Here is a 25,184-nt window from a genome sequence, read left to right on the forward strand (position 1 = left end):
AGGCTCATGCAGGTGGTTGGCAGAATTCATCTCTACGTGGCCCTAGACTGAGGCCCCGGTTCCTCACTGGCTCCTGGGCAGGGTCGCCCTGATTCTTGCACATAGCGCCCTCCATCGTCAAAGCCCAGCACAAAGCCTGGCTCTGACCCTTGGGGTCTCTGACGTCCCCCTCCACTACCCACCGAGAAAGCTCTCTGCACTAAGGGCTCGTGGGAACAGATTGGGCCCACCCCCTAACCTCCCTATCTTCAGGTCCACTGAGCCACACGCCACAGCATCACCTCAAGAGCGATGTCTCATCATATTCAAAGGGTCTGGAGATTAGGGAGGGACATCTCTGGGGGGACATTTTAGAAATTCTGTCTACCACGGGCCCATATCTATTATCCGTTCTGTACAGCCAAGGCTCAGCCACAAAGGTGGAGAATGGCAGCCGAATGACTGTCTCGTGTGTGTGTGTGTGTGTGTGTGTGTGTGTGTGTGTGTCTGTGTGTGTGGGTGTCCACACACCTTTGCTATCCCTCTCAAAGCTGTCTGAAGCCCCACATTACCTTGTGGATTGGAGGATTTCAGACCCAGAATAGCTATGCTTCACTTCAGCAGAACAAACGGCCCCCTCCGCTGACCCTTGATCAGAATACTTGCTGCAACAACTACATGAGGAATGAAATTTTAGAGAAGCTGGCCAGGTATTGTCAACTGTGGGGATGCACAAAGGGAAGAACAATAAAATAGAATGGTGTAACTTTTAAATAATAATAATTAATAATAATAATAATAATAATAATAATAATAATAATAATAAAAAAGAAGTGACCATAAGCTTTTTCTGAATTATAGAACCATGCAGTATCCTGGCTGGAAAGGACTTTAAAGACTACACACCCCAATCTTCTCCTTAAGGCAGCCTTTGTTTGAATAACTCAAGTGACGGAGAGCTCACTACATTTCTGAATAAGACATCAGCTATCAGTCATTTATTCAAAAACCATTTACTAAGCACCACCTCTGGGCCAGGCCAGTGCTAAGCATGCAAATACAAGGTGAACAAAACATGATCTGTTGCCACTGTTAGAAAGCACTTTCTTGTGATGGCCAAGATCTGTCTGTCCACAGTCCCACCTGCTGCACCTCGTGTGAGCCTCGGGACACAGAGTAAGCCAGCTCGCTCTGCCACAGCTGGCCCGCCCCTTCCTTCCCCCACTCACATGTCCACCTGGCAGAAACTCACTCCTGCTAAAGAACTGACAGGGCTCTGAGGACACCAGCTCCAGGCCAAGCCCAAGGGCCCAAAGGACCAGGGAGCAGCTTTATCCTCCCTCCTGGGCCGCAGGGACCCTCCTGCCCAACCAGGCCCTCGACGCAAGGACATGAACGGGTCACCTGGGCTGTTATTAACACATCTCTCAGCGCGTCTGCTGCCCCCGTGCATTCTGTGGCCCTTGCCTGCCCCGTCATTCTCTGTGTCCCCACCCTCACCCTGCCCCTCTCCCTAGCCCTCCTCAGCTCCTGGGAACCCCAGTTAAGAACCCCAGGGCCTCCTTGCTCTTCTAGAGAAGAGCCAGCATCTTCCCAGGGGCTTGTGAGGTCCGTCGAGGGGAACGCTTTCACCCCGGGCTCTCAGCTATGTGCAGTGAGTCAGGAGGCCACAATGGATCCCACTTTACTCAATAAACGACCATGTGCCAGGTCCTGGAGGTACACGGGGAGATAAAATATTCCTCTGACTCCAGAGGCCGACGTGTGCTGACCTCGGTGGCCAAACAGTGCAAAAGATTACCATCACACGTGGTGGGTGGTGTGATGAGACGCCCTAGATAATTTGGGATCCCAGAGGAGACACCTAATCCAGACTGGGGGGTGGGAACCATGGAGCAGGAGGGTCAGAGAAGGCTCCCTGCATCACTCCCAGAGGGAAAGGGGACCATCCCAGCATGGGGAGGCTTGTTGGAGCTTTACGACCCATTAAATGAAGCCTTAAACTCTATTCTTAAATTTATTTATTTATTTGCTGCACCAGGCAGCACGCGGGGATCTTAGTGCCCCGCCCAGGAATGGAAGCCGCGACCCCTGCATCAGAAGCACAGAGTCTTAACCACTGGACTGCCAGGGAAGTCCCTCGATTCTTAACTTTGAAAGCAGATGAATTAAACTGTTTCAAAGGAAGCTCTTTTGTCAACGGCCCTGAATTTAAGAGTAACCTGCCCCTGATTTAAGAAGTTGCATAAGACAAAATGATGTAGCTGCGCTATGCTCGATTCATAACAAATATCTGCTTATCTATTTTACTCAGGGAAGTCATTGTTCTGGAGAGCTAAATTTTTCAGATAAATTCTGTCCCCTTTTTACCCTGATTAAAAAAAAAGAACACGTCAGTGTGGCTTTGAAAAATGAAATTCATATTTCTGGTATCTGAAGCAGAGCGTGCTGAGCGTAACTGAAACCTCTCTCCGTGACTCAGGGTCATCGCTGCATTATTCAGTCACCGTCTTAGAGGTGTTCTGTCCCAAGACTGCTGTGCTTTGAATTCTTGCATCTGCTTTTTGTAATTATTCTGTTTCCTCCCTAGCTGTCAACTGTCAAATAACAATAACAAAAACAGGAACACTAATGATGTCTAAGCACGGTGGTAAGCTGTCATCCGTATTAGCTCATTTAATTCTCACAAGGCAGGTCTTTCTATTATCCTCATTTTGCAGATCAGGAAACAGGTTCCAGCACCTAAGAGCCTTGCCTGAGGTCACTCAGCAGTAAGAGACGGGCTGTCACTTGAACCCAGCTGGTCCGATTCCAAAGCCTGAGCTCATAATCACCACACAACACACCTGTGACTCTACCTATAAAAGTCCCTCTCCCTACTTCTAATTTGCTTCCTTAAATCTGTCACAGGATAAGAAACAAAATAACCAAGCTTATTAGAACTCAGTGTAAAAGAACAGAAGATGGGGTGAGAGTACTGGGGGGAATGACAGCTAAAAGGTACAGGGTTTCTTTGCTGGGGGGGGGGGGGGAGGGGCGCCGATAAAAATGTCCTAAAATAGATTGTGGTGATGGTTGTACCACTGCAAATATACTAAAAACCATTGAATTGTACACTTTAAATGAATAGATTGTATCATATGTGAATTACACCCCAATAAAGCTGCTTAAAAAGGAGACGAGGAAGTAGGAGAGCCGAAGGAGCCCTAACGTGCGTTTTGGTTGCACATCGGAAATTTTTCTCGTTGTCATCCATGTTGGCTACGTGCCAACCATGAACATTTGCAGGCTGGGTAAACTCTGGCTAGGTGACATGCCAAGATTCAAAGTGAACAACAGATAGATTCTGGGTGCCAGCAGGGTTTTCCTGCCTTCTCATCCTTGCCTAACTTTGATTCCATAGATAGTCTACCCCTCCCGCTCACCCTGACCCCTCAGAGTCTCAGTAGAGACGTGGCCAATGTCGTCTTTCTAAGGAGGCAGAGGGGTCCCTGCAGCAAGCTGTCGCTGCTGGCCTCCGGATCTGGCCTGGAAAATGAGCGCCTCCCGGAGCAGTCTGGGGTGCTGGCTCCCTGGAGTTACCCCCAGCCCTGGCAGCGTTGTCTGAACCCAGCTCAGCTCCCAGAGCTGCTGGAACCCTGACAGCAGCCTCACGTTCTAGGTGCTCATCTTTCTTACTCACAGCCCAAGGTTTTCATTCTTTTTGTGAGAAGCTGTTTTATTTCCTAGTTCTAGCCAGTGCCTTTACATTAGACTTAAAATAGTCTTTTATTAAAAAGAGAGAGAGAGAGAACGGTTGTAGAGAAAAGCCTTCTCCAAGTACCAGGAACATTCAGGCTTGTCAGAGGAGCCAGTGCGAGGGAGACCTTTTTCCAACTGGAAGCCCCATCTCATGTCACTGTTTGAAACACAAATCCACAGATTCTAGGTATCTGGAGACCTACTTCTGGCTCCAGGCTTGGGGGCTCCTTGCAGGAAGGTTCCATATTACCATTTATATTCCAAAACATCAGGGAGCAGCCAGAGATAAAGAGGAAGCTGCAGAGAGGGCTCCTCCTCCCAGTGGTTCACATCTGAATATTTGCATAACAATGCCTCTACTGAGCAGCGAGGCTGAAAGATACAACCTGAGGTGCACAGCTCCAGAGGATACGGGGACATCTGACAGGTTGTCTAGGGACCAGGCTGTCCTTGGCAGAAAAGAAGCCAATGGAGAGCAGGCAGCTGTGGTCCAGCTTTTCCCTCCATTTCATTCAGAAGCCAGCAATTACATCCTGGGAAGCAGCCCCCAGTGTCATTCCAGTGTCTCCAAGTGAAAACAGGGACCCCAGCCCTGGCTGGAGATGGGAGAGCCTCGTGGTTATAAGTGTGGGGATCTACATTCAAAAGACGTGGGTTTTAGTCTCTGCCCTGTCACTTACTGGCTATATGTCACTGTACAAGTAAACTTAACTTCTGAGCCTTAGTTTCCCAATCTGCAAAATCAAGATAAGAATACCCACCTGATAAACTTACTGGGGGATTAAAGAATGAAAGTAAACTGTGGGACTTCCCTTGTGGCACAGTGATCAAGAATCTGCCTGCCAGTGCATGGGACATGGGTTCAATCCCTGGTCCAGGAAATCCCACGCACCGTGGAACAACTAAGCCCGTGCACCACAACTACTGAGTATGCACTCTAGAGCCCAGAAGCCATAACTATTAAGCCAGGATGCCACAACTACTAAAGCTCGTGCGCCTAGAGCCCGTGCTCCACAAGAGAAGCCTCCACAATGAGAAGCCCATGCACCACAATTAAGAGTAGCCCCCACAGAATAAACAAATGGGACCTAATGAAACTTAAAAGCTTTTGCACAGCGAAAGAAACCATAAACAAGACAAGAAGACAACCCTCAGAATGGGAGAAAATACTTGCCAATGAAGCAATGGACAAAGGAGTAATCTCCAAAATATACAAGCAGCTCATGCAGCTTAATACCAAAAAAGCAAATAAGCCAATCCACAAATGGGCAGAAGACATAAATAGACATTTCTCCAAAGAAGACAAGCAGATGGCTAACAAACACATGAAAAGGTGCTCAACATCACTAATCATCAGAGAAATGCATGTCAAAGCCACAATGAGGTATCACCTCACATCCGTCAGAATGGCCATCATCAAAATATCTAGAAACAATAAATGCTGGAGAGGCTGTGGAGAAAAGGGAACTCTCCTGCACTGTTGGTGGGAATGTAAGTTGGTACAGCCACTACGGAAAAGAGTTTGGAGGTTCCTTAAAAAAATACAAATAGAACTACCATATGACCCAGTAATCCCACTCCTGGGCATATACCCAGAGAAAACCATAATCCAAAAAGAAACAGTGTTCACTGCAGCACTATTTACAATAGCCAGGACATGGAAGCAACCTAAATGCCCATCAACGGATGAATGGATAAAAAAGATGTGGCACACCACGTGGTGCCAGGCATATTACTTCCGGGCATTCCTTACTTGTAAATGAGGATGCTCAACTAAAATGAAATGAACTATAAGACTATATTTTGGTGGGGACAGGCAGGGGGCGGGGGGGGGGCAGGACGACAGGGACGACACAGTCATAGATTTAACAACATTTCAAAGGGTTTTGTACATCAACACTGGCTTTAAAGTTAAAATCTCTGCCCTTCAATTTCAAAACAAAAAACCCAACCAGCCATTTTGCCACAACCACAGGTTCCCAGTATTCATGACTTCTGGGTAATTAAAAATGTCAGTACTTTTCCACATACCAAATGCTTAGTTTTAAGCTATTTTAAAAATGTAAGGTTGAAAATTTGAATAGATGTCATAAACAAGTTAGCTACAATGTTTAATCATTATCAATATTATACTCAACATTGGAAATGTCCTTTAACAAAGAATTATAGTAGTTGATTATTTTATTTATATAAGGAATTCAATAAAAATATTTTCAGTGACATTTGGCTTTCTTTATACCTAACTTAACAGAAGGAATGTTTCCAAGTTAACAAAGGTACACTGAGTGAACCAGAAGGAAAGAACCTAAATAGATTTTTAGAGATCTGGCTTCAAAGTGATATATTAAAACACTCCTATATGATTTTTAGTTAATTATTAATAGGGATATCAGCATACAAGTCTGAGAAAGTAAAGAATGTTTAATCCAGACCCCCAAAATTTGTTATTCTTTAAATAATAACTGCATAAAAGCCACTTTTTTTTACATAAATACTACATAAACTTAAGAGTAAGCTTTTTTTTCATCTCACAAAACTACTCACTTAGTGAAGTTCACTTGTACCATCTCTATCCTTAAAGGAAAATTTAAATTTAAGGTTTAATTCAGCTTTCCCTCTTATTTCCCTGTCCTCCTATGAACTGCTTAGTTTTAGTCCCTCTTATAACCTTCAGATTTCCCTATCTGTAAAACTGAAGGAATGGATTATACTACCAAGATCTTTTCTGGTACTGATTTTTAATATACCTTGAATACTAATCAGAATGAAGCCATTATTGTATAAGGCAATGTATTTCAAATTGAGGAGATCTTCCAGAGATAGTTACCCTTCTAATTTAAATAATAAATTAAGACTACTCTGTTGTGTTTCAAAATGAGTAAATTCACATCTCTTTATGCCCTTTAAAGGTTGGTTAGGCTCAGAAACTACCTTTTTAAACAGCCTCTGTAAGGTCAATAGTAAGTTCTCCATTCTTCCTCTTCTTGAAATAAACACAAATAGAACATAACAAAAAAAAATGTGGCACGTATATACAATAGAATATTACTCAGCCATAAAAAGGAATGAAATTGAGCTATATGTAATGAGGTGGATGGACCTAGAGACTGTCATACAGAGCAAAGTAAGCCAGAAAGAGAAAAACAAATACCGTATGCTAACTCATATATACGGAATCTAAAAAAATGGTACTGATGAACCCAGTGACAGGGCAAGAAGAAGGATGCAGATGCAGAGAATGGACTGGAGGACACGGGGTTGGGGGGGCAGGGGGGCGAAGGGGAAGCTGGGACGAAGTGAGAGAGTAGCATAGACATATATACACTACCAACTGTAAAATAGATAGCTAGGGGGAAGTTGCTGTATAACAAAGGGAGATCGACTAGATGATGGGTGATGCCTTAGAGGGCCAGGACAGGGAGGGTGGGAGGGAATCGCGGGAGGGAACGGATATGGGGATATATGTATAAATATAGCCGATTTGCTTTGGTGTACCTCAAAAACTGGTACAAGAATGTAAAGCAATTATATTCCAATAAAGAGCTTAAAAAAAAAAAAAAAACAGCATCTGCTTGCCACAACTAGAGAAAGCCCATGTGCAACAATAAAGACCCAACACAACCAATAAATAAATAAGTAAAATAAAATAAATAAATAAAAATTTAAAAATAAAATAAGGCAGTACCTTAGGAAGGACCTGCTGGTGGACCAGGTTTCAGAGAGGGCTCAAGGTCCACCTTTGGGGTCTGCAATGTGCTGGCCAGGCAGGCCCCCAGCTACGGCCCCACCAGACATTTTCTCAAAGCTTTTTATTCTTTAATTCTGCTCTCCCAAGTGAGATAAAGTAAAAGGGTGAGGGCTTCCTAATGCACTTGGACAAGGATCCAAACTATTGGGTTGGACAAAAAGTTCATTCGGGTTTTTCCATAACATCTTACAGAAAAACCCAAATGAACTTTTTGGCCAACCCAATACTTATCAGGGAGCACAGGCCAATCTGATCTGGGCCTTGCCTACCCTTCCGGCCGGAGGTCATGGCGCTTCCCCCTTAACCACACCTCTGCCCTACACGGGCCTCCAGGAAGATACCTGAGGGCCGTTGTCCTGGCTCCTCCCCCTGTAAGGCTCTCACCCAGCTCTACACGTAGCTAGCTCCTTTACACCCTTGCATCAGCTACAATGACACCTCCTCGGAAAGACCTTCCCTAAGTACCCAATCTGGAAAAGGACTCTCGCTCTCCATGTGTCAGCTGGCTTCTGGCTAGGTTTGGCCAATGGCAACCAGTGAGGGAGACTGAAACATGCCAGAAGGATTAAAGCCAGGCATCTCCTGCCTCCATCTCTGCCTTGGGAGGCATCTCTGCAGCTGTTGCCTCTCCCCCCAGGCTCCAGTTTCCATTGGAAAGGCTACCACAGTTCCAACTTCTCCACCCCGGGCTCCAGCACCACCACCTCTCTCCACTGTCTCTCCAGCCTGGGGTGGTAGCTGCTTCCCACTGTGTCCAATCTCTGGGCTGCCTCTCTCCCCACGGCTTGCCGCCTCAGGTCCCCACCACCAGTTCCCTGCATGAAAATCCTATTTCCAGTACTCGAGTAGTTTCTGCTTTTCTGGTTAGACCCTGAGACACGGCACCTATCATAACTTGTCATTTTTCAATTAATGTGTCCAGTCACTTAATTATTGTCGACACCAACGGTAAGCTCTACAGGGCAGGGACTGTATCTATCTTGTTCATCCCCATTGCCCAGCACGGCAGCTGGCAAATAGTGAGCTGAGTTAATTAACAATGCAAAGTACGTGTCAAGTGATGAAAAGAAGTAAAACTGATGTTTCCCAAGAAATTCTCAAATTCCCAGAAGGAAAATGGAAATGTCATTTGCAAATGGTGTGTATTTGTGAACATGATTTGTTATCAAAATGTCAGTAGAGAAAGTGGTTTTTGATCTTTTCAACCAAACAAAGGCACCAAACACCCTTCAGTGAGTAAGTGGTAAGTTAAGTAATCTTGGTTAAGAAATAAACTCAGCTCCCAGGATGGCCAAGTTCACACAAGGCATCTCATCACAGGACACACTCCCGCAGCCTGCCTGGGTCTGAACAACCCCACACGAGTCAGGGGGACAAACCTTTTCGCGGTCTCCACAGACTTCTGCTCTGCCAGCTCCTTCTGCAGCTCCCTCTCCTTGGCCTCTTTCTGCCCAATGGGGCAGTCCTCGGGGACGGTGAAGAGGGACAGGGCATCTTTGCTGTCCTCTTCCCGGAGCACTTTAGCGAACACCTTCTCGGCCAGGAGCCGGACTTGCTCGTCCACCTCGGAGATGTTCAGCTTGGGGAACTGGCGCGGCATCTCGGCTGGCAGAAAAAGAATGCGTGTGAGCTTTCAAGAATTACTGGACCACCTGAGTCACTGGTGTGGGGCAGGAGAAGGTACCGAAAAAAGGGCTGGGTGGCCCAGTCCTTGGGGTCAGCTGTCTACTCAGGAATTCCCCAGACCAAATCCGGTAGGCCAATTTTTAAAACTAGCTCCGGACTTCCCACATAGCACAATGGTTCAGAATCTGCCTGCCAATGCAGGGGACATGGGTTCGATCCCCGGGCCGGGAAGATCCCCCATGCTGCAGAGTAATTAAGCCCGTGAGCCACAATTACTGAGCCCATGAGCCACAACTACTGAAGCCCGTGAGCCTGGAGCCCATGCTCTGCAACAAGAGAAGCCACCACACTGAGAAGCCCACACACTGCAACAAAGAGTAGCCCCCGCTATCCACAACTAGAGAAAATCCACACGCAGCCACGAAGACCCAATGCAGCCAAAAGTAAAAGTAAATAATAAATTTTTTAAAAAAAGAAATAGTAAAACTAGCTCCATAAGTGATTGGATGTGAAGGGTGTGGGCCCACTTACATCTCACAAGAAAGCAAACATTCAGAAGTGAAAGAATGAACTGTCCAACCAAGCAGATTTCTGTTTTCCGGAACCCAGGGAATCCTTAGCACATGGGCAGCCCCGCCCTTCTGCCTTGGTTTCCATGACAGAACAGGAAGAGGAGCGTTCAGAAGCCACCTCCTGTAGACTATGGGGACGCCCTGCCGGATGCTACAGCGACCACACCTGCCGGCCGCTGCACAGAGGGGAAGACCAAAGCCCAAAGGGTTTAACGATCAGCATAAGGTCCCAGGAGATCCACAGCTACATTCCTCACCATATAAAATGAGGCCTTTTGCTGAAAGGAAATCGTAATTCCACCATCTCCCAAACCCTCTGGAACTCTTAACAAGACAGCAAATAAGATAAAGGTTTGGGGACAGGGAGACTGTACCTCTCCCAGCCCAGCTGCAAACTCACTTCCTCAAAGCAGCTTGTCCTTGTCCTCCTCTGCACACTGGTCCCTCACCATCAGCAGCCAGCCTAAAACACCTGGCTGGTTCCTTTTTCTGTCTGTCTGTCTTTCGACACTTACATAGCACGTAGTAAGTACACTCTGCCAAGCCCTATAAATTGACTAACTCAGTTAATCCTGTTATTCCCATTTTACAGATGACAGAATGAAAGCACAGAGAGCTAACTCACCCAGGGTCACACCTCTAATATGTGGGCAGAGACCTGTGCTGTTCTCAGTCTCCAGCTCCCCTGTCCCTTTCCTCTCTAAGCCTCTGCTCAGGGATTTGAACGCAGGCACCTGCTTCCTGAATCTGTCTTCTGAACCGCTACATTGTGCTGCTTCTCTCTGCCCATTTGCGGGTGCAGGTCTCCTCACTGTCCCCAGCATCACACTTATGGAACAGACCAATACTGCATCCATTCCACAAGCCACCTTCACCAGGAGTGGCTCTGGAAGAGGCATTTCCTGCCCATCCCATTTCTTTAAGGAGGGTTTAGAGACATGGTTTTGTCAGCCTGACAGAGGAGGATGAAGGTGAGACAGTGCCCAGTGCTGCCTTGCAGGGAGAGGAAGCAATTACGGGGTGGGGGGACTCACTGAGCAACCTTGGGGCCATCATTCTCTGTGTGTCACAGTGCTCTCACCTGTGAGATAAGGGGATTAGACTAAGTAGTCTCCAAGGCCCTCTCAGTTCTCAGCTTTGCAATTTTATGTACTGGGGAGGTTTCCAGTACCCCAGGAGGCTTGCTGCTCTGGTCTTCTCTGCAGCATGTGGGTCTAATTCATGACACAGGAAGGAGGAAAGCAGGCTGATAACGGACAAAGTACCTCTGTGTGCCCCTAGACTGTGAAACCAATTTCCTCCTTCCCACCTCCCCCTGGGCCAGGCCTTTCCTGGGCCTCTCTCACCCTCAGGGGCTTGAGTGGGAGGGAGCTGGGAGGAGAGAAGCAGCTCAGCACGCAACTGTGCTGGTCTCAGGCAGCCCAGACCAAGACGGCAAAGGCCTGTCCAGCAAAGATGAAGAGGAACAGCTGACTGTTGGAGATTTCCACATCCTGATAGCAGAGAAAAGGGGAAGCTGGGAACCATCAGAGCAGAGGCCAGAGATGCAGATGACAGGAGAAAGAAACGGAGAGAAAGACAAAGAGCTAGAGCCAGGAGGAGTTGTAAGGGGAGAACAAGGCTGGACCCCCAGCCCCCAACTCTAAGGCCATGGGCAAGTGCAGCATTCCAAAACCTCACATCGAATCTCAGAAGTAGACCTCCAAAGGGCCCCCAGGCAAGGGGGAGCAAATGCCATACACCATTCAAGCATCTGACAGAGTAAACCCACTTCTAGGAACTGCTTCTAAGAAAAGAATCTGAAGGAAGAAAAAAGCACAAAGATGTTTACCTGCACTCTTTACATAAATAGCTTTAAAATGTCCAAATAAGAGCGTACTCACTTGAAAAAACAAAAAAAACACTAGGCAACCAAAATTATAATTATGAGGACAGTGCAATCACATAAAAAATACCTTGTGAGATAACAGCAAATGGAAAAATTAATACATGAAACTGTATGCATGCTTTCATTATGATACAAAAACACACTCCCTTATGGACAAGGGCTGCAAGAGACACACGCTCAAATGACCAGATGGCAGAGTCACCTGTGTGAGAGGCACTATCTGATTTTCATCATTAATGCTATTGTAATATCACTTCCACAAACTAAACAAGACAGAAAGAAAATGAATAGACTTAAAAATTATAAAACTAATCAAATAGGAAAACTAATCAAACTTTTACATCCCAGATTTTGGCAATCAGGGTCCCCTCCCACCGAACCCACAACAGAGAGAGGCCAGTCCAAAGGGAATTCCATCACTGAGACCCATCCGTGCATCAGCTTTTGCCTTGGATGGAAGCTGCCCACCAGCACCTTTCTACGCCCCTCACAAACACACACAGGCCTGATCCAGCCACACCCCACCAGAGCCCCTCAGAAATTGGCATTTGGGGGTTCTTTGTGTCTGAGGGCTCTTAGGCCAGATCCTGCCATGTTTTTCCATGAAGCATTTTTAGTTTGCTCAAGTCAACTAAACACACTTTTCAGGATGCATCTTTCTGCAAAAGATCTTCCTTTTTCTTTAGCTCGAATAGCTTAAATCAATCTTTTCCAAACTGGGTCCCATTAGAAGTCAATACCTGTTGCTATGAAACAGGTCCTGTGGTCAATTATTATGGAGATGCTGAATTCCACAGCCCCTTCACCCCAGATTCACAGAGCATACCGAAGACTTGAGCATCACAGATCCCTTTTTGTCAGAATCCATATGAATCTCCTACAGAACTACGAGCAGTGTCTTAAATAACTGGCAAAGACTCCATTCTGGGCCTTAGTATTGACCACGTAACCCAGCTGGGGTGCTGGGCTAAGTCAGTGGGCCTTAGGAGCCTTCTGGACATTTGCTGTCTCTTGCACGTCCTTGGCAGACAGCTCCCACATGCCAACCCTTCCCTCCAGAGCTTGCCTCTCTTCTCAGACCCAGAGACCCCTGCCAGCCCAGGCATGCGGAGGAAAGCCCACCATGCACATGCCCAGCAGAGCTTCAGCTCCAGCTGCCAGGTCAAGCCTGGCTTTTGACCACTGGTCAGCTGAAGCCAGCAGGCTTGGAAGGCTCAACTCTGAATTCACCGGCATGGCTAGAGATACAGCTTATGTCGTTGTTACATATAATACAATACCCTCCAATGAGCTTGGAGGCAGAGGGTCGCAAAGTCAGGCAGCTGTAAAATGCCACCAATCCCAACAAACAGGAAATTTCTCATGGCATCATGGCCCCTCCAGAAAGGGAGCACAGTGCCTCTTAAATCCCCTCCTTATACATAGGAAGCTGCTTCTTGCTCTTGCCAGACTCCCACGATCAGAACCCATGACACAAACCTGAGCCTGGCGCTGGAGTCTCCATGGCTGCTCCTGAGGATGCCACCCAGGTGACACACTCAGGCCAAGGGCTGCGTGCTGCCGGGAGGCTGAGCTGAGTCAGTGTAAGTGCAGCTAGCTGGGTTCTGTCTGCTGCTGGGGTGGGAGGTCTCTGCTTTGCATATCTGTGAGCAGCCCTGAGCAAGAGCAGGAAAAGTCTGGGCTGGAAATTCTTCCGTGAATATGAAATGGAAGTGGAAAATTTCCAAGAGTCCCACAGGGCCCAGGTAATGCCCGTTATCACGGCTGCTGTGTCCAGGGTGCAGCGTCCTGGCCCCATTCACAGCCCTCTTCAGAGCAGGACACTAAAGCTGCTGCTGCTCAAAGCAACAGTGCATTCAGCCCTCCTGACCAACCGCAGACGATAAGCCACGGCCTCTCGAACGTCCAGACCCCTCCTGGATGCTGCGATAACATCACCTGTGCTGCTTCAGTTTTGAACCCCACCTCAGGCTCAGCCTGGCAACCAGGCTCATCCTACCAAGGGGAGTCATCTACACACACAGAGCCTGCCCTGGTCCCCTCAGAGGGTCCCCCAAAGCAGCCCTCCCGAGGGCACCCCAGGACTGGCCGGGGGAGCTCTGGGCCAGTTGCCGATATGAGCCCGCTCCCCCGGCTCTAAGAGAGGAAAGGACTGGAACCAGAAAGGACAGAGCCTCAGGGGGAGGGGACATCTCAGCGCAGGAACAGGTGAGGACGAAAAGCCAGGTGCCCTGTCCCATGTCTTTCCTTCTTCCCTGAAAGGAGCTGCACATCACAAGTGACAGGACAGCCTGCCCAGTTCTGCTGGAGCACACCCACCTGCCCACCCACCCACACCCAGGAAAGAAGTGCCTCCCACCTTACCCACCCAAGCCCACCTGTCCCACCCTCCCCTTCTTACTGCCGCTCTCGGCTCCCGCGTGGGCCTCCAGCTTGGAGGAGCCTCCTGAGTGCTGGCTGGACACAGCCACCTGGCCGCCAAAGCTGCCGCTCTCCCTGCTTCAGGTGACCCACAGAACAGTCAGGGTGGATCACAACAGCATCGCAGGGCGCAAAGCTCCACTCTTTGGGAGAAGGACGGTCCTCCGTGGGGAAGCTCACAACAGACACACGGCTTCCCAGGGCCTTAGACCAACAGCGTGGGTCTGGGAAATAACCATGAGCAACAGGGCTATTTCTGTGGTGCTGTTGAAATCCTGGGGAGAAGCGCCCAGGAAGGATGGGGCCAGTTGTTTACTGGGAGGCTGGCTCCAGCCCTGACTTGGGCCTGAGTCACCTCCTCACGTCCAATCGTGAGGTTGTGCCTTCCTTAGCCCACATCATAATTCCTGTGCGTACAGAGCAGGATTACAGGGTTGACACACGATCCTCGGGCCGCTGCTGGGCTTTAGCTACCCAGAGATTACGACCCACCTGTCCTCACAGCTGTTTCATAAACAGCGCAACCAGCAGGCTGCACACAACCTAGAGGGAGGGTAATGTGTATTCATTAAATAATTAAACGGCCTTAAAATGGAGAAAAAAAAATCTGAGCCCTTAGTACTATTCTGCCAGAGGGAGGAGAGGCAAATGATTCCTTCTGTTAGTGTGTCTGGGGGGTAGGCAGGCAGGTAGGATGGGGCTGCCATGGGAGCATCCTAGCCCATGCATCTGAGAACCAACTTGGATCCAGCACATCCAGGGAGTCTTATTATTAATCTATCCACCAGACCATGGATAGCCTTGGTCTAAACAAGCATTTTCCAAAGTGTAGTCTGTAGAACTAAAAAATGTCAGAAGGCTTGGACAATACTGCATACTATAGTCCTTTAGGGGGATTCACACACAACTATTACTAGCAGGTTCTAAATATCTGAGAAGTCCTCCAGTCAAGAAAGCTGCTTGACTTTGTTTAACCCAACACACTTATTTGACACTCCCACCACTGCCACCATAGGGAAAAATACCTATTAATATCGTGGGCACAGGCTTTGGAAAATGCCTTCCACTTCGAGCCTTTATTTTCCAACCTAGAGAAAGCTGCCTTCCTAGGCCCCAGTGATCAGTGTGAGATCTACCCCATCATGTCCAGACAGAGATGGGCAGCAGACCCAATAAGATGACACAGGTTGGGACAATGGCCAAGGGTTCTGCTGTAGACGTGCAAGACCCTCCAGAACAGTAGCAGTTTAGGAGGAAACTGTGGCTCCATCTTAGGAGAGCAACCTTTGCTCAGGACCTAACAATTCCACCTTGAGCCTAACATGTCTCTGCCCCTCATGGCCCAGAAGTCCCCTTGGACTAAGGAGCACAGGTCCCAAACACAAAGCCTTTTCCCTTTTGAAGGAACATTAAGACAATCTATGATACTACTGAATGGAAGAAAATATTGCTAATGATATACCTGATAAGGGGCTAATATCCAAAATATCAATATATAAACAGCTCATACAACTCAACATCAAAAACACAAACAACGTGATTAAAAAATGAGCAGAAAACCTGAACAGACATTTTTCCAAAGAAGACATACAGATGGTTAACAGGCACATGAAAAGATGCTCAACATCACTAATCAGAGAAATGCAAATTAAAACCACAATGAGATATCACCTCATGCCTGTCAGAATGGCTGTCATCAAAAAGACCACAAATAACAAATGTTGGGGAGGATGTGGAGAAAAGGGAACCCTCGTACACTCTTGGTGGGAATGTAAATCATGCAGCCACTGTGGAAAATGGTATAGCAGTTTTTCAAAAAGCTAAACATAGAACTACCATACGAGCCAGCAATTCCAGTCCTGGGTATATATCTGAAAAAAGGAAAACACTAATTCGAAAAGATCCATGCATCCCACCGTTTACAGCAGCAGTGTTTACAATTGCCAAGATACAGAAGCAACCTAAGTGTCCATCAACAGATGAATGAATAGAAATGTGGTATGTATATACAACAGAATACAACTCAGCCATAAAAAAGAATGAAATTTTGCCATTTGCAGCAACATGGATACAGGGCATTATGCTAAGTGAAATGAGTCAGACAGAGAAAGGTACTGTATGATATCACTTATACGTGGAATCTAAAAAATACAACAAACTAATGAATATAACAAAAAGGAAACAGACTCACAGATATAGAGGACAAACCAGTGGTTACCAGTAGGGTGAGGGAAGAGAGAGGGGCAAGATAGGGGTAGGAGATTAAGAGGTACAAACTACTATGTATAAAATAAATAAGGGCCTCCCAGGTAGCACAGTGGTTAAGAATCTGCCTGCCAATGCAGGGGACACGGGTTCGAGCCCTGATCTGGGAAGACCCCACATGCCACAGAGCAACTAAGCCCATGCGCCACAACTATTGAGCCTGTGCTCTAGAGCCCATGTGCCACAACTAATGAGCCCACATGCTGCAACTACTGAAGCCCGCGCGCCTAGAGCCTGTGCTTCACAACGAGAAGCCACCGCAATGAGAAGCCCAAGCACCGCAACAGAGTAGCCCCTGCTCGCCACAACTACAGAAAGCCCACGCGCAGTAACGAAGACCCAACACAGCCAATAAATAAAAATTAAAATTAAAATAAGTTACAAGGACATATTGTACAACACAGGGAATACAGCCAATAATTTATAATAACTATAAATGGAGTATAACCTTTAAAAATTATGAATCACTATATTCCATACCTATAACATATAATATTGTACATCAACTGTACTTCAACTTTTAAAATCAGACTTAAAAAAAAAAGACAATCTATGATAACCAGGCCCAGGCCTGCATCTCCTGCCCAGATGACCAGACTGCATTCACTTTTTTTTTTTTTTCCCCATTGCCATGAGATAAAGACCTACAATATTTATTATGTGTAAGGACATAAAATTGCGGCAAGTCAGACGGCATTCACTGTTATTGCTTAAGTATCCCTTACAAAACCCCAACAAACAGGAAAGGCTGGAATCAAATTATGTTTCATCCAAAAAGATACCACTCTCCCCTCCCCCAAAGGGCTGTGGGCTTTCCTATAGGGGTCCATTTTCCTTCTCATTTCTGAGGTGTCCATGACTCAAAAAGGGATTGGGCGAAGGGGCTTGCCCACCATACATCACCTCCATGACAGACCTTGCCCATCTCATTCACTACTGCATCCCCACGCCTGGGATACAGGAGGTATCAAGAAATATTTGTTGAATGAATGAACGTACAGCATAATGAATGAGTCAATGAGCTAAGCGGTGAATCTATCTATGCCAATGTCAAGAGTCAGCACAGTATGTGGTTAAGAATATGGACGCAAGCCAGACTACCCAGGTTTGACTTCTGCTCCACCACTAAGTTGCATGACCTTGGGCAAGTTACTAATTTCTCTGGCTCAGTTTTACTCCCTCTAAAACGGGGACAATAACAGTGCCAACCTCATAGGTTGCCATGACAATTAAATTAGCATGTGTAAAGTGCTTAGAATAGTACCTGGCACGTAATATGTGCTTTATAAGTATTATCTCTCGACATCAATATCATCCTGATACCAGGTGGGAGAAAGTCCAGTTGGGAAAATGAACATGATCTTTCATTCAACATTATTTACTGAGCACTATTATACAGCAGATACTCTCTCAACTCCTATTTGGGTGCAAGGAGAAGGAAACCATGCTCAAATGTGAAACCAGATCAGGAAAAATAGCCTTCTCCTCTATGAGTGATACCTCTTGCTGACTTTGCATGACCAGCACTCCAGCCATGAGCCCATCCTCTTAGGCCCTCACCCCTTGTAGATCAGAGCCCAAAGCCATGATCTCCTGTCCTACATATGCAGCAGCACACAGAAGAAATAAGAGATTAATGTTTGGGGGGAAGAACCAGGAAGGCCAATGAGTAGCTTTCAGGAGAGAAGATATTCTCCCTGCTTAACCCTAAGGCTACATTTTATCTGCCCACGACATTTTCAAGATCGGGGATCGATTTCAAAGCCATTCAAAAAATGATTCACTGAGTGTGGGGACAAGGAAAACCAGCCTCATCTCTCCAATAGCTTCCTGACCTTGCTGAGAGCCCCTCACTACTTATTATGGTGGAAGAGCTGAGGCTGGGGCTGAGGGCGGGGCTCAGAGGTCCAAGAGTCTCCCAGCAAACCACCTATGCAAGTCCCATGATTCTTAGACAGGGCAGCCCCGAACCGGCATCTTCAGAGCAAGCCAGCCCCTCAGAGTTGCCGCCGGAGTTGCAGCAGAGTTGCAGCCAGGTTGCACTAACTACTCCAAACCTGCTGTCCACACTCCAGAAGGTGAGCACTGACAGGGGCTCTGTCTGCCTGGCTCTATGGCTTGACTACTACTCAGCATTGATGCTTCACAGCCAGAGAAGGAATTTCTCCCATGAGGGTTCCAGCGGCAGCCTACTTCTCCCTAAAGATGGCCAAATGTTGGTCACCACATCCGGGAGATAGCCAACAAGGGCTCAGGACCATGCTGAAATTCCTCCTAGTGCTTCCAGCTTTCTTCACTCAGCTCCTTTGTTAATTTGTCATCACCAAGCTTCACATACAAGGACCCAGCAGTTAGTGGAAATGACACTCTAGTCAGCAAGGCTCTCCTACTCCAGGGCCTCTCAAAACTCACCCCAGAGGCCTCTGCCAGCCAAGTCAAGCAGCTCCACTGGCAAAGCAGCTACCAGGAAGTTCAAGGGCAGAAAGCAGACTGCCACATGCAGTACACCTACCTCCCTTGCTGGAAACGAGCCAAAGAGGTAAGGATGAAGGCCTCCAATGACCCCATCACACTGCCATCCTGTCCATCCTCCTGCCTCCAGGTGCAAGTCCTCAGCAGTTTGACATCTGCTAGTCCTCAGGCACCTAGAAACTTGCCTGGGCGCTTAAGTGGCGGCAAGTCCCGGGTCCCTTAATTTGTCTAACTCTTTCAAATCCAGTGTCGGTCGCGGGGGAGCCGAGAGGAGGCGGGCTCACCTGAGCCCTCTGGAGCCCAGGCCCCCGCAGGAGCTGGGACAGGAGCACAGGCCAGGGCCCAGGCAGGGGATGTGCCCGGGGTCGGAGCCGCCACCTCTGCGGGCAGGGAAGCCCAGGGCCGAGATTCCGACCCCGGGGTGCTCCGACTCCCACTCTGGACCACCGGGGGCCGCGGGGTGTGGGCCCAAGGTCAGCAGCGCAGCACTGCGCGCACTCACCGGGTTCAGGGGAGAGGGCCATGCCGTGGGCCGCAGGGGGCGGCCCGCAGGCTGGAGCGCAGGTGGCGGCGCGGGGCAAGGCGCACAGCGAGCGCCGCAGCAGGGCCGCCCGGGCAGGCCTCGCCCCAAGCCGGCGCTGGGCGGGGGCCGGCGGTGCGCCCCGCGGCAAGGGCGGGGGCCTGCGTTCCCGGGGCGCGGTGCTGCGGCGCCCCAGCCCGGAGCTCCCGGGCCCGCCGGGCGGGAGGAGGAGGGCCGCTTCCGCAGGGGAGAAGCCGGGGGGGGCCTGCGCCGCTCCCAGCCGGCGACCTACCTGGGCGCGCAGCGGAGGCGAGGCGAGAAGCCAGCGGCCAGGGGCAAGGACCCGGCCGCCGCCGCGCAGGTCTGCCCTGCCCGCCGCCCGCCCACCCGGCCGGGCCGCCGTTACCTGAAGCGCGGGGCCGCGCGGCCAGCAGGAGAGGAGACTTGAGGGCGCCGGGGGCGCGGCAGCCGCCCGCTCCCTCGGCCGGAAGCGCGCCCGCGGCAGCCGAGGCTCAGGGCCCGCCCGGCTCCCCGGACCTCGCCTCCGCGGTCACCCCCGGGCCCCAAAGCGCTCCTCACGATGTTCGGATCTTGCCGAACCTCCTCCCCTGCCGGGGCTTGTCCCAAGGAGAGCTCCTGGGGTCAGGGCCCCCGGACAGGTGACTTACTCCCCGGAGCTGAACTGACACTCTCTCTCTCCTCCAACCCTGTGCTCTGGCTCACGCACCCGCCCCTCCGAGTCCGGACTGACCCCTTAGTTGCCGAAGACAGTGGGTGCTTTGCAGCCTCCCCTACCCGCCTCTCCCCAGCCTTTGAACCTGCTGACCACACCTTCCTTCCTGGAACACTGGGAGTACCGTTTCCAGAGTTGGCGCCCACAACCCCCTCCTTTCTCCCTCCAGATGTTCTACATACCTTACTGACTGCAGCTTCTCAGCCTCCAGGGCCTGGCTTTTCATTGTGGCGTTGTTCTCCCGCGTTCCACCGCAGGGCTGCCTGTCTCCTCTTGGGATCTCACCCACTCCCACGGTTATAACACCCTCCTACCTGCTAATGACTCTGGAACCTCCTCTCCAGCCCAGAATGCTCCAGAGCTGCAGATGGCGTATCCAACTTACTGGACACATCTCCCCTGGAGGTTCCTAGGCCTGAGGAAATGTGTCCAAACTCAAACTCCTAACTTCCTCCCAGGAACATTCCAGAACCTGCTCCTGTTCCTGTGTTTCTGTAAGCAAGCAGAACCCTATAGGGCCTTCCAGGGACAGCCTCTGCCCACCCTCCGTGTCCTCCACCTGCCTCTTGTTTGAAGAAAGACTTAAGCATCCTAGGCATTCCCTGAGTTCCAAAGAGCTAATTTAATGAGAAGTGAGAAAATGCAGAAACAAAGGAAAACAGTCAAGTAAGACAAAATAATAATAGTTTAGCTACAAAACAGAGTCAAGGACCTTTACCTCCTCCTCGAGGACTATAGATAATATCCTGAGCCAGATCCTTGAGCTGTTTTGCAGAGACTGAAACCCCCACCAGGTGGAAGACATTAACTGCAGGTTGGTCAACAAGCATATAGACCCCAGACAACTGGAACCAGGAGGTGGATGATGCTGACTCCCCATTACCTCACCACCAATCAGAAGAATGTCCACAAGCTGATCATGTACCCTATTACCTTCTCCCTGTCTTTAAAAAACCCTTCCCTGAAATCCCCTGGGGAGTTCCAGTCTTTTGAGCTTTAGCCGCCACACTTTCTTTCACCACAACCTGGTGTTAGTAGTTTGGCAAGTGGACCCAAATTTGGTTCGGTAACATTTCCAGCCTTCTGAGTGACAGTACCACCCACTCCCAAGCCACACTTGAGAGCCATCCTCTACTCTTTCTCCCTTCCGTATCTCACACCAAGTTCCGTCACCAAGGGGGAAATGGAACTATTCATTAGTGTCCTGATGGTGCCAACTGCTTTCACATTGTCTCATTTGTGCACCATGTTATTCCTTCCATGTCCGAGCCTGATATTTACAATTTATAAGTTATATGCACATGTAACTGTATAAATATATTATGTATTATAAAACACACTAAAAGCCATTAAAGGATTTAGTAAAGATGAAACAATAATTTTAAATTACTTCATTTTTAATGAATGGTGCATTATGCCTTTTTTCCTTCACTTTAAGGTTATTAGCAAAAATCTGTGTAGTGAAAGCAGCATGATTAAAAATGGTTTTAATAAATCTTAGTTTAATATTTTATGAGACTAGAAAGTACACTTTTAAGATCAGTTAATGTCAATACTTAGTCCTAATAGCTGTTATTGCAAAACAAAAACCTCACAAAGATAAATATACCCAAATAAAAGAATTCTATCTTGACCACACATCTTAAATCTCAATTCTCTCTGCTTAAATCCCATCTACCAATTTTGCAAATGTGAAATTCCCGCAGAAAACTCTTCTTTGTCCATGAAGCCCACATTCCCAATGATGTTTTTGTTATCAAGCAAGAGTTCACTGCCTGATGTGCATAGGAGCCAATAATGTCACTGGTTTTGAGAGAGAAAGAGAGAGCCTTATTGCAAGGTAGACCAGCAAGGAGACAGGAGGCAAAGCTCTCAAGTCTGTCTCTCTGATCTAGGGTTGGGGTGCACTTTAAGGGGTTAGGGTGCAAATTTCAACCTTGCAAACTGATTGGCTAGTCTTGAATCAATGTATAAGCTACTCATGCTACTGGAAGCCAGATTTTCCTTATTGAAGGACTTCTCCTTTTGCTTTGTTAAGGGTTCCAGTGGCAACTTTTCAATTCTTTGAGTTCTATAGACTGAAGATTATCAGCTGGTGGTCATCTGGAGAGGTGGTTTCCCATCTTGCACTGCTGTCTCTGTAAGATAACTCAAGGTTTGATTAATCAACCTATTTAAGGAGGTAAAACGAGTTTAAACTGGTGCTAGTTCAACAGCCTATTTAAGGAAGCAAAACCAGTTTAAGCTGGTCAGTGTTTTACAAGCTGTTTCATTTTCATCAGTTGTTCCTGCAAGTATTTTTAACAATGGGATTTTTAAACTCAAGAATTCTTCATTTGGACGAACGTAAAATAGGTTTTAAAAGTGTACTTCTTAATTTTGAAGACTATGGCTATGACAGTCTGTATAGTTGACCATGACACTTCATTTTGGCATTAAAATCGCATGATAATGGAAACAGTTGCAAGCATCAATTTTCAAACTGCTTGAAATAACATGATTATTATAATAATCATAATCATGATTATTTTAAAGCACAGTTACATTCATTGCTAAAATATCACCTTTACCTGAAGAGATACATTGTGTGTGTGTGTGTGTGTGTGTGTCCACACACAGTTGTGACAGTCACAAGCCAGCATATCAGAGGTCGGCAAATTTGAAATACCTGTCCTATTGTTAAAGAAACACATCTTTAAATTCCACAACTTTTAACTTCTTTGCCTTGAGATAATCAGTAAACCTTGAGTAATATAAAAGATTTTCATAGTCTCATTCCACATCTCATTACAAACTATCATAAAGATATTACTGCATTTAATGTTTTTTCAAATTATCCCTATTATTCACATCCTGTAATATTTCATGCTCTTCTAACTTCAGTTACTTTATTGTTGTAATTTGTAACTGAATGATGCAATTGTTGAGTTTCACATGGCGTCCCTCCCTGCCCCAACCCCCAGTTTTGTATTCCAGTCTGGGCAGCCACTCCATTGGTGGTTACTCTTACACATAAAAACCACAGCATGTTATACTAGATATATCATTCACATTATAAACACATCTTTTCTTTAGTAGATCACAAAAAGTATTTCTTTATGAATGCCATCATTGAAAAGATTTAAAGTAAAACACGTTAACACCTGGCATCCAACCATAAGCCAATTCCACAACACATCATGTGCTCTAAACCTTTTTTCCAAATCTTTGACAGTTTTCTGTGTATCTTTCAATAGAATTCATTTTTATGTGTTGCCATCTTCTCTCTGTACCAATTTAGTCATTTTAACCGTGGCAAATAGAACAGCAGGTTTTTTCCAATGATGTTGACTGACATTTGCCTTTTACTATTAAATAAAAGAGATTTTACTCAAAAGAGATTTCTAAACATGTTTATTACATTTAATAATGACTCACAAAAATACACAACTAAGTATCACATGACTTGGGAAAAAAAATGTAGAGGTTTGTCTTCCTGCTCTGGGTGTATAGAATATGTGTCTTGCTGATCATGATGGCATGTTTACATTATTATTAGCTAATACCTCAAGGTCCAATATACCCTTAGGCTGATTGTAAACTACAGTGAGGTAAATCCATATTTTGAGTGGTCTTTTTTTATAAATTTGAACTTTTTTCTGATAGACTTCCATGTCAAGAGATATCATCAAAATGGATCTCATAAGAATAGTAGGAAATTGTGAGCATTTGCTCACTTCATGTCTCTGTGTCACATTTTGGAAAATTTCAAGAGATTTCAAACTTTTCATTTGTTAGGGTGAACTGTGATCAGTGATCTTTGATGTTACTGTTGTAATTTTTTAATTTTGTATTTTTAAATTGTTATGTACTTTTTTTTGTTTTTGTATTTTTTAGACATGATACCACTGAACACTTAATCCACTACAATATAGCGTAAACATACTTTTTTTTTTTTTTTTGGCTATGCCCCACAGTTTGTGGGATCTTAGTTCCCTGACCAGGGATTGAACTCAAACCCCAGCAGTGAATGCGCTGAGTCCTAACCACTGGACCACCAGGGAATCCCCAAACGTAACCTTTATATGCACTGAGAAACCAAAAAATTCATGTGACTTGACTTATTGTGATACTTGCCTTATTGTGGTGATTTGGAACTGAACCCACAATATCTCCAAGGTATGCCTTGAATAAAGAGAAGTTTAGATTTTTCATTTAGATCCCATTAGATCATCCATCCTACACACCCCACTTTGAAGACCACTGATTTAATCTATCCCTCTCCTTGCCTCAGTTCAAGACAAACACCAACTAGTCGCTGCCAACACTACCGCCTCCTTTGCCCCATCCCCCTCTCCCAGCAGCACCACCAGTCTCTTCTCCGTGCTTCTGCCAGCAGGGGCAGACACCCTGCGTCCTCTCCTCCTCTCCTCCAATCTGCCCTTGCTTCCAATCATCCAGACCTGAACGCTTTGGAGAGCAATGGTCCCAAAACTCTGGGTTACCTCCAAGAGTGCTCTGACTCCTAATACCACTGGTAGATGGGGATTATTTTAGCATTTCTGGAAGCCCTGAGGTGTTTGGGGTCTGCGCTTCATCTCCCCCAACCTCTACTAACAGCCTCCTCTGGGTAATTGTTCCACACTGCACACATGCACATCAAAGATGGGCACGGCAGCCTCCAAATAACCAATTTCTCTGTGTCCTTTTACTGTCTCCTGAGCAACAGAAGCCAAAATCTCCCTCTAGGAGACAAAAAAAAAAAGAGGCATTTTGCTTCTGAGAGTGCTGTGTCAGAGTCTCAGCAAATATATCCAGTTTCCAAACCAAAGTGCCCTGGGGCCTTCTACTAATTGAGTGGACTGAAATCATGGCATATGATCTGACAGCGGGACAGAAATAATAGGTCCATCAGGAGGACATGATGGTTGGAAGAAGAGTGCCTGGGGCAGTGTTCCTGGCTGGGGAGGGAAGGGCATTGTGGCCCCCACGGATAATGAGGCATAATGGGGGTACAGCCCTCCCCCTGCCTGCCTCTCCACTCCAGACGGAGATTCAGTTCCCTCCCCAGACATTTTTTTTTTGAAATGACAAAATTTTATTTATTTATTTTATTGAAATATAGTTGATTTACAATGTGCTAATTTCTGCTGTACAGCAAAGTGATTCAGTTATACATATATAGACATTACTTTTCATATTCTTTTCCATTGTGGTTTATCACAGGATATTAGTTAGAG

The 25,184-nt window shown here is 47.0% G+C and overlaps 1 protein-coding gene across 10 annotated transcripts in view; it reads right to left on the reverse strand.

The window, feature by feature from the left end:
• The window catches only part of AMPD3 (adenosine monophosphate deaminase 3), a 47,883-nt gene extending 27,643 nt beyond the window's left edge, over window positions 1-20,240 (reverse strand). Inside the window, exons 1-3 of one of the 10 annotated variants that reach the window (XM_057695754.1) lie at window positions 13,956-14,378; window positions 13,034-13,209; window positions 8,848-9,073 (exon numbers count right to left, since the gene is read on the reverse strand). In XM_057695754.1, coding sequence (XP_057551737.1) covers window positions 8,848-9,073; window positions 13,034-13,058 — 251 coding nt within the window. In that variant the 5' untranslated portion in view covers window positions 13,059-13,209; window positions 13,956-14,378. Of the gene's footprint in view, window positions 1-8,847; window positions 9,074-10,066; window positions 10,598-10,747; window positions 10,767-13,033; window positions 13,210-13,955; window positions 14,380-18,752; window positions 19,138-19,214; window positions 19,334-19,638; window positions 19,958-20,147 lie in introns of those variants that run through there. The other 9 variants (XM_057695763.1, XM_057695760.1, XM_057695758.1 and 6 more) reach the window with 9 other exon arrangements.
• Window positions 20,241-25,184: the final 4,944 nt, after the last annotated feature.

The sequence above is a fragment of the Hippopotamus amphibius genome, chromosome 9 (genome assembly GCF_030028045.1).
Source record: "Hippopotamus amphibius kiboko isolate mHipAmp2 chromosome 9, mHipAmp2.hap2, whole genome shotgun sequence".
Classification (NCBI taxonomy): Eukaryota; Metazoa; Chordata; class Mammalia; order Artiodactyla; family Hippopotamidae; genus Hippopotamus; species Hippopotamus amphibius.